Here is a 9,148-nt window from a genome sequence, read left to right as displayed (position 1 = left end):
GGGTGTGTTATATATATATATATATATATATATATATATATATATATATATACACACACACACAAGGGATATCACTAAATAAGTTTGTGATTCCGTGTTCCTTAAAATGGTTATCATTAATGAATTATGATTAAAATTGAAGAATTGTTTAATAGTTTTGCAGTTTAGCAATTGCCTAGCTGTAGCACATGGTAATTAATCCACAGAAGACACATGTCTTGGGAGGAAACGTTCATGTCCTCGGCGTGGGCTGTCTGGATCCTCTCAGCGGGCTTTACCCTCCTGCAGCCTCGGAAAGCCTCTGTCTCTGTCCCCACAGTGGTCTCCATGAAGAGTCCCATATTCGGTCCTCAGGAGGTGAGCAGTGTGGAAGGCGGCTCAGTGTCTATCAAGTGCTACTACCCGGCCACCTCCGTCAACCGGCATACCCGTAAGTACTGGTGCCGGCAGGGAGCCAGGGGCCGCTGCACTACCCTCATCTCCTCAGAGGGCTACGTCTCCAAGGACTATGAGGGCAGAGCCAACCTCACCAACTTCCCAGAGAGCGGCACATTTGTGATGAACATCAGCCATCTCACTCGGAATGACTCGGGGCTCTACAAGTGTGGTCTGGGCATTAGCAGCCGAGGCCTGTCCTTTGATGTGAGCCTGGAAGTCAGTCAAGGTAAGGATCCAGGTGCCTTAGACTTCTGGGGAAAAGTGAGAGGGAATCATCCCAGGAGCAACAGGAAGGCCTGAGGAAGGATCTCCTGAGAGGGCATGGGGAAGGCTATGGGTCCACCTGGAGGAAAGGACTTTGCATAATAGAACATGGAAACGAGACAGATGGGACCTACTTGGTGGTGGGGTGGTGGACCTACTTGGTGGTGGGGTGGTGGGCACTTTTCTAGGTCTTCAGGGCCTGAAACATTTCAGGTTTTACTAAGGCTGTAGCTTAGAAGAGCATGAGGAGGACAGCTTCTCTCATTATATTTGTTGCAGGAGGGACAAGAGGCCCATGAGCAGGGAGAGATTCATAGGGATCCTTAAATTCCTGCTATTAGAGCACCCTTCAGATGAAGACCTTGGGTCGCCAGAAGGCTTCTTTTAAAATATATTTTCGAACCTGAGATCCATTAGTCCATGAAAACTCTCAGCGTAAATAAAATGATCAGTTCTTGCCCAAAGTCCATAAGATTGGATGTAATAAGTGATACAGGTGTAAGTATCAAGACAGAATAGAGGAGGGAGAGATTAGTGCCAGCTTGGGAAGCCTTCACAGAGGAGGCAGCAGTAAAGTTGGGCCTTGGCAGACATTCTGACAGTGTCCCTCTGGAAAAGAGGGCACTCCAGGTGACAGGCACACCCAGCCCTCAAGGGGAACATTGAGTAGTCCTATGTTGCAAGAAAGCAAAATCACAACTTGCCCCCCACCCCTCATTCTGCAGCTCCTGGGCAGATAAATGGCGTCCACGTCTACACAGCAGACCTGGGCAGAACAGTGACCATCAACTGCCCTTTCAGGGCTGTGAATTCGGAGAAGAAGAAATCTTTGTGCAAGAAGACAGGCCAGAGCTGCATGCTAGTCACCGACTCCACTGGGTATGTGAGCCCCAGCTACAGCGACAGAGTACATCTCACTATTGCGGGTACCAGCCAATTAGTGTTTAGCGTTGTCATCAACCGAATCCAGCTCAACGATGCTGGGATGTACGTCTGCCAGGCTGGGGATGATGCCAGCGCCGACAAGAGCAATGCTGACCTCCAAGTGCTGAAGCCTGAGCCTGAGCTGATTTACGGAGACCTGAGGGGCTCGGTGACCTTTGACTGTGCCCTGGGCCCCGAGATGGCAACAGTGCCCAAATTTCTGTGCCGGCTAAAAAATGCGGAAGCTTGCAATGTGATCATCAACACGCTGGGGAAGAAGACTCAGGACTTTGAGGGCAGGATCCTGTTCACTCCCAAGGATAACGGTGTCTTCAGTGTGCACGTCATCAGCCTGAGGAAAGCAGATGCGGGGCTCTACCTGTGCGGAGCCCACCCTGATGGTGAGCCTCAGGAAGGCTGGCCCACCCAGGCTTGGCAACTCTTCGTCAATGAAGGTGAGACCCGAGAGGGGGGAGAGGGAAGAGGTACGCATTCTGGCAGAGGAGAGCCTTCCTCGCTCCCTGTGAATCTATTTAATCTCCGTCAGGCAGCTGACAATATCTGCTCACTGACAAGCCCTGGATCAGATGTTCTGTGGGCAGCTGTACACGAGAGCTATACGCCATAGCCTCTGCCTTGTGTGATCTCCTAACTCTTCTTCTCTGTCATCAAAGGCCTCTGATGGCTGTCCCTGATCAATAGGAATGAGGGGAGTGAAGCTCCTGATTGAGACCAGGCCTGTAGATTGCCTGGGTTTCAGAGAGCCATGGTGAGGACATAACACGGAGTCTCCCTGACCCTCGAGCAGTATGGCACCTCATCCTTCACACTCAGATGGAAGAAGTCTTGACTTACGTTGGTCGCAAAGCTTTCCCAGGAAGGCAATGCCCCAGCTTCTAAAATCTCCCCTCCAACATCTCTTAGGGTTATTTGTTATTCAGCAGGTTAAATCCCTGCTTCTTCTCACCCCGGAGCACTCCACACAGAGTTACCCTCACGAGACACAGTGAACCAGTACTTGAAGTTCATGGTCACTGCCCTTGTGACTCTCCTGTAAGGGGCTCACATTCCCTGTACATCAATTCTCCATCTAGCTCGGTCCTCACCACATCCCTCAGCATCTTCAGTCATCCGGGGTTCTCACGGAACTTTAACCTTAGCTTCTTGGAGAGAGGCCATGCTTCTGCTCTTGGACATGGCCCTCAGTTGGCCCTTATCTGTGCTACATAGTGTATATTTTATTTTATTTTATTTTATTTATTTATTTTTCCGTGAAACTATGGAGCATTGCTTTTGTTTTTGGTGGTACGTGGGCCTCTCGCTGTGTGGCCTCTCCCATGCTCCGGACGCGCAGGCTCAGCGGCCATGGCTCACGGGCCCAGCTGCTCCGCGGCATATGGGATCTTCCCAGACTGGGGCACGAACCCGTGTACCCTGCATCGGCAGGCGGACTCTCAACCACTGCGCCACCAGGGAAGCCCCCATAGTGTATATTTTAAATCATACTGTTCTAATACATTTTCTTAATTTGGAGAAAAAACATCTGGCCATTTTGTGGGACAAGCTAATAAACAGACAAAAACTTACCTAGGGGAAGATTTTGTAAGAAGCCCAAGGAGAAAGGCTAATAGTCTCTCTTTAAACCCCTTCCATTCTCTGCTCAGAGTAAGGTGGGGCAGGGATCAAGGTCGCCAGACCAGTGGGGAAGTCTCCTGGAGGCTGGGTGAAGGCTCCAGTGCTGGGCTCTGTGGTATTAGGAAAATCTTCACTTTCTCAGGAGGGTAAGGTGATTGGTCTAAACGTCACTCTCCACCCTGTTGGCTGAGCCCATGGGGAAGAGGCTGCCCAGACCACATTGCTTCTTCCTTCCCATCCCTGTCTGTGCTTCTAGAGACCATGATTCCCCCAAGTCGGTCTGTGGTGAAAGGAGTGGTGGGAGGCTCCGTGGCCGTGTCCTGCGCCTACAACCCGAAGGAAACAGACAGCCTGAAGTACTGGTGTCACTGGGAAGAGACTCCAGATGGCCACTGCCCGCAGCTGGTGCAGAGCGAGGGGCTGGTCAAGGAGCAGTACGAGGGCAGGCTCGCACTGTACGAGGAGCCAGGCAATGGCACCTACACCGTCATCCTCAACCAGCTCACCACCCAGGACTCTGGCTTCTACTGGTGTTTGACCAACGGCGATACTCGCTGGAGGTCCATGGTGGAGCTCAAGATTGTGGAAGGTAATTGCTGGACTGGGGCAAGAGGGAAGGCAGGCAGCCCCAGGCACCCCTCCAGTCAGCAGCAGCAACAACCCCCAACCACTCTGCCTCCCACCTTCCCCCACCTCCATGCTGATGGAGAGAGCCCACCTGCTCATACCTGTATCAAGCACCCGTCCCCGCCCCGTTCACACCTATAACAAACCCTTTCCTGCCCCACACTCTTCAAACTACCACACCTCCAGTGATCAAGAGTATCGGCTTCTTTTACAGTATATACGGCGACAGCTGAGTAGAGTATGGCTGTCTTGAGTCTAGGAGAGCAGATAACAACGAGGAAAGCAAACTGAAGTCATTAGCAAGGTCTATGGTCTGCGATAGACTAGAGTGACTCACCGTGGTCACCAATAATCTATTATAGACACATAATTACAAGTGCTTTTGTGTTCAGTATAGTGTGTTTTTTTACCATGCTGTCCAAAGAGGAAATAGGCTGTGGACAAAGCACCCCCCTAGTGCCCCCGTCACTTTTCTGCAGCATCACCAGTGTCGACTTCTGTGCCTATTTCTGCCTCCCTGCTCCAGGAGAACCAAGCCTCAAGGTACCCAAGAATGTCAAGGCTTGGCTGGGAGAGTCCCTCAAGATCTCCTGCCACTTCCCCTGCAAATTCTACTCCTACGACAAGTACTGGTGTAAGTGGAGCAACAGAGGCTGCAGGGCCCTGCCCAGCCAGGACGAAGGCCCCAGCCAGGCCTTTGTGAACTGCAACCAGAAGAGCCAGATCGTCTCCCTGAACCTGAACTCTGTCACCAGCGAGGATGAAGGCTGGTACTGGTGCGGAGTGAAGGAGGGCCACCAATACGGAGAGACCGTGGCTGTCTATGTGGTGGTGGAGAAGACGGTGAAGGGTGAGTCTCCGAGGGCCATATGCGCACGTACCCTGGGGCCCCACAGAAAGCTGCCTGAGAACATCTCCGTCAGGGGTGGCCCCTAGGTTTGGCTATAGGAGACGGGGGTGGGGAGGGAGGTAGATTACGCCCCCACCTCATCTAATTTAGCCTTCCAGAAAGGGCATCCCAATAAATATACAAACTAATTAAAAATAGTGGATTTGCCATTTCACCTCAGTTTCAAGACAAGTCCCATAGTTGCTCCTTCAGGCCACTTTGAAGCCCTTTCTATACAGAAAGATCTTCTTCTATACGTAGAAATGTCAAAGTCACTGTTATATGCATCATACTCTGCCAGAGTCTGCCAGATAACCTTCATGTACAAGGTCTGATAAAGAAAATTGCGGCAGTATCTTCTAATAAGTTTGCATTTCAAGCCTCTTTTTAAAGTATCACATGAAATGTTTTATCCCTAATGCAGGTATTTTTAGTCCCTCCAGAAATCCGATTATGTCAGCATCCAGTTGCTCAGGCTCACTGAGGGAGGCCTAACCAAGCTACCACCAGGGGTCAGCACTATGGCGCCCAGCCCTGTAGGCGAGAGGCCCTGGGCAGGGTTTCAAAGCTGTGAAAAATCTCCCTGTCCACAAATGATGGGTCAGCCCTTATGCATAACTGGATCTAATGACACGGAACCTTGCAGGCGGAAGTGAATTTGGTATGAATGGGACCGAGATTATCTGTGACAAGCTACTGAAGACCACCAGTCCTGTTTCTAGTGTCCTTCAAGACCCTATCCTAACAGTCTTGAAATCTCACCCTGACCCTGGGGTTCCTAATGTAGTCCCACTCCTCAGACTCCCTAAACTCAAGGACAGAAAGAACCATAATCCAGCCCCCTCTGCTCTCTCCAGGGTCCCAAGATACCAGTCGAGTGAATGCTGCTCCTGGTGAGGAGGTGATAGAGCCGAGGGCCAGGGAGACCGAGAGCAAAGTCGTTCTGGGTCCCAGCCTTTTTGCAGAGGAAAGAGGAGTGGATAGTGGAGCTCCAGCTGGTGGGAGCGGAGCACCTGCAGATCCCGGCAGGTGAGGAGGGATTTGGGGCTCCCCACCTGGAGAACATTCTGGAGACCGAGGACCTGAGGTTGGGCCACCAGGCCCAAGGAGGAGAGCCTGTCCGCTTCTTGACAGCGGAGGCAGCCCTCACTGCCTCGGTTTGTGCTCTCTGCCCTTCTCCCGCTACCAGTGCGGTGTTCACCATTCAGTTCAATTTCCCAGTCCGGGGATGCAGGCAAGGCCCAGTCCTCAGCTTTGTCCTGTCTAGGAGGGCTTCTTAGAAGAACAGAGCTCGGGCGGCTGTACCAGGAGGACGCAGTGGATTAACCAGGAAGGAAGAACTGGCTGGAGACAACCGGCCAGCACCTCCTGGGATCCCTAGTGTCCCTTGCAGGGACTAACTAAATTAATGCTCCCTCCAGCTCTGCAGGACAAGGTAGGAGCTCCAAAGCGCTGGTCTCCACCCTGGTGCCCCTGGCCCTGGTGCTGGCTGCAGGGGCCGTAGCGATTGCGGTGGTCAGAGCCCGACACAGGAAGAATGTCGGTGAGTCCCGGGGTGCTCCCTGCCCCCCACCTCCAACCCTGAGCCTCAGTCCTGGCTCAGAGGTGCTGAGGGGAGTTGCCATGATCTGTTCCCGTTCATCAGCTCAAAGGAAGGGTCCAGGAAAGTGAGGTGGGGAATGATAAATCCACACATGCTCAAAACTTACAGTAAGTGCTGTGGTCCAAATGCCATCATCTCTGCTGGAAGTCCATCTTCAGTTGCTGGGGGTCTAAGTTCAGAGGCGTAGCTGCTGGGAAGAGGAGGGCAGGGTGCTGGGAAACCTGGACTTCCAGCCTGGTGTGAGGACCAGTCAGCTGTGTGAGTCGGGGTGTCCCAGTTTCATACCTCTGGTTTCCTCACGGCTCAAGACAGGGATAAGAATAACCATCTCTGAGGACAAAACAAGGTCCTGGGCATTGCAAGTTTGCAGAGTGATGAAGAAAGGTCAGCGACTGTTGAGTCTAGATTGTCTGTGCAAAGGGACTGGGGAGGAGACTCGGGTCACTTCTAATGTGCCTTGGGTCCTAGTCAGAGACAAGCCGCAAAGAACTTGCCCCCCTTCAGCTCTCCTGTGGGGCTCCCTCGGGGACACACCGGCCCCCATCTCTACACCAACTCCTCTTTGCCCCCTGACAGACCGGATTTCAATCAGGAGCTACAGGACGGACATTAGCATGTCAGACTTTGAGAGCTCCAGGGATTTTGGAGCCCATGACAACATGGGAGCCTCTCCAGACACTCAGGAGACAACTCTCGGAGGAAAAGACGGTACATCCCTCACTCAAGGGAATGCCCAGTCCCTGGGGAACAAGAATTAGCCCTGACTCCACATCTGGGATGGGAATAGGAGGCCAGGGAGGGCTGATCCACCGTCCCCTGCTCTTCACACAGAGTTCGCCACCACTACCGAGGATGCCGTGGAGAAGGAAGAACCCAAGAAGGCGAAAAGGGTGAGAGCAAGGAGGGAGAAGGAGGCCTCACGTGGGTGGCGAGGAAATGCAGCATGAGGGACTGCAGTTAGACAGCAGGAAAAACCACGTCAGAGTGGGGCTGGTGCCGGAGTAGGGAAGGGGGTGTAAACAGTATTTGGAAAGTGCATCTTTCTGGTTGTGGTGTTGACCTGGCTGAGGCCCAGGCAGGAGGTAAGCTGCGTTTATAGGCTGTAAACTGGCAGGAGGGAGGGAGACAGCGGTGGGCGCGGGGGCAGGGGGGGGGCAGGGGGAGTGGTTGGCAGGGGATGAAGAAGGCAAATGCGTTAAAGATTCAGCCACAGGGTGGGCAGGTCAAATGTCAAACGCTGGCAATTAGGCGGGTACCCTTCCCAGGCCATGGGACCCATAGACTCAGGTCACCACCCTCGCTTGAGGGTTTGCGGGAACCAGCGTTTTCCCTGGGCCTGGAAGACATTTGCTCATGGGAGGCACTGATAGTCACTAGAGGCCCCTTCCCACCCCAACCAAGTGCCACGTCACGTGAAATCCTGCCTGCCTTTGGGTCACATGTTACCCTCTCCTCGTACTTCCCTGATCCCAAGGCACTAACGCTTGTTATCATATCCACTCTCCCTGGCGGCAGCAGAGATCCCAGCACTGGGAACAATTAGGGGAATGAGTCAGTTCTGGAGACAGCCTTCCCCTCCAGCCTGGTGTTGTGTCTCTGATCTGGTAGAGAAAGAAAAATGTAAACCTTGTAGCTGACGCCAGCCTAGGCCACCTTGGCCGTGACCGGGGGCAGGGCTTCCGGGGACGGGCCCAGGCAACAGAGATGGTTCCACTCCATGTGTTGGAAGGAGGTAGTGAGACAGAGGGAGATATTTTTAGAAGCTGCAACTTTCCATTTCTCAAAATTAGTCCCTCTTGGTGAGCACGTGGCTGGAATGAGAACAGTGGGTCAACACAGTCTTGGGTTGTTTAGGCCAAGATTATGAATTTAGGATACTTAGTGCATCCCCTCCCTCCGACCCCCACTCTCTGAGCCAACGCCCCAAACACTGACCCCTCTCCTGTTGCCCCCTAGTCATCCAAGGAGGAAGCCGACAAGGCCTTCACCACCTTCCTGCTCCAGACCAACAGTATGGCTGCCGCCACCCAGGACGGCCCCAGAGAAGCCTAGACAGAGCCCTGGTTGCACCCATCCCTCCGCACGTGGCAATCACGTTCTGAATCACGTTGATCCTCAGGGCCCTCAGCTCCGGGCCTCCACTACCTGCACTCACACCCCACCTAGGCTTTTCCTACCTGTCCTCAGAGGGTATGCTGGTCCCTTCTCGGTGGCATCCAAGCCTGGCTTACTTGTTCCTGTTGGGGGTGAGGTGACGTGAGGCATTCCCACCTACAGCTTATTCCTAATGAAAGAACTAAGGTGTGGAAGGAGAATTAAGATCTAAGGGGACCTCTCAGAAAGAAAAGGGACCACAGTGGGTGGAGAGACAATTTCAGAAAGCCATTCAGGGCTTCTCTGCACCCTTGTTTTGGGATGTCAGTGGGATTCTCCCTTCCACTCCATCCCCGAATCTCCCAATCCCCCACTCCCTTCCATCTTCTCTTCTTCTTTCCCTCATTAAAAATACGCATTTGGATACTCACTAGATTCCAGGTGCTCTGCTAGACACCAGGACACATAGGTCACAAACCCGGCTAGCAACCTTTCTAAAAACATCACTGAGTCCCTGGAAGCCACAGCATCTCTGTGTGTTTACACTCACTAAAATCCTCATCAGGTGTTCTCAACTCTGCCTATACTGGGAGAAACCATCAAAGGTCTGGAGTCCTGAGGCCTTGGGGATTATGTAACGTGGGCATACATACAAGGAATCAAAAACACATTCT

The 9,148-nt window shown here is 52.7% G+C and overlaps 1 protein-coding gene across 1 annotated transcript in view; it reads left to right on the top strand.

The window, feature by feature from the left end:
- PIGR (polymeric immunoglobulin receptor) overlaps positions 1-8,557 on the top strand; it is a 9,247-nt gene extending 690 nt beyond the window's left edge. Inside the window, exons 2-10 of the mRNA XM_007470715.1 lie at positions 320-664; positions 1,428-2,081; positions 3,518-3,850; positions 4,415-4,738; positions 5,635-5,806; positions 6,199-6,320; positions 6,957-7,088; positions 7,212-7,270; positions 8,337-8,557. Of these exons, the coding sequence (XP_007470777.1) occupies positions 320-664; positions 1,428-2,081; positions 3,518-3,850; positions 4,415-4,738; positions 5,635-5,806; positions 6,199-6,320; positions 6,957-7,088; positions 7,212-7,270; positions 8,337-8,432 (2,237 nt within the window). The 3' untranslated portion in view covers positions 8,433-8,557. The remainder of the gene's footprint in view (positions 1-319; positions 665-1,427; positions 2,082-3,517; positions 3,851-4,414; positions 4,739-5,634; positions 5,807-6,198; positions 6,321-6,956; positions 7,089-7,211; positions 7,271-8,336) is intronic.
- The last annotated feature ends 591 nt before the right edge of the window (positions 8,558-9,148 follow it).

This window comes from Lipotes vexillifer, unplaced genomic scaffold, assembly GCF_000442215.2.
Source record: "Lipotes vexillifer unplaced genomic scaffold, Lipotes_vexillifer_v1.1 scaffold1122, whole genome shotgun sequence".
Lineage (NCBI taxonomy): Eukaryota > Metazoa > Chordata > Mammalia > Artiodactyla > Lipotidae > Lipotes > Lipotes vexillifer.
The sequence above is the reverse complement of the archived record's forward strand: the minus strand, read 5'-3'. Positions and strand labels throughout refer to the sequence as shown.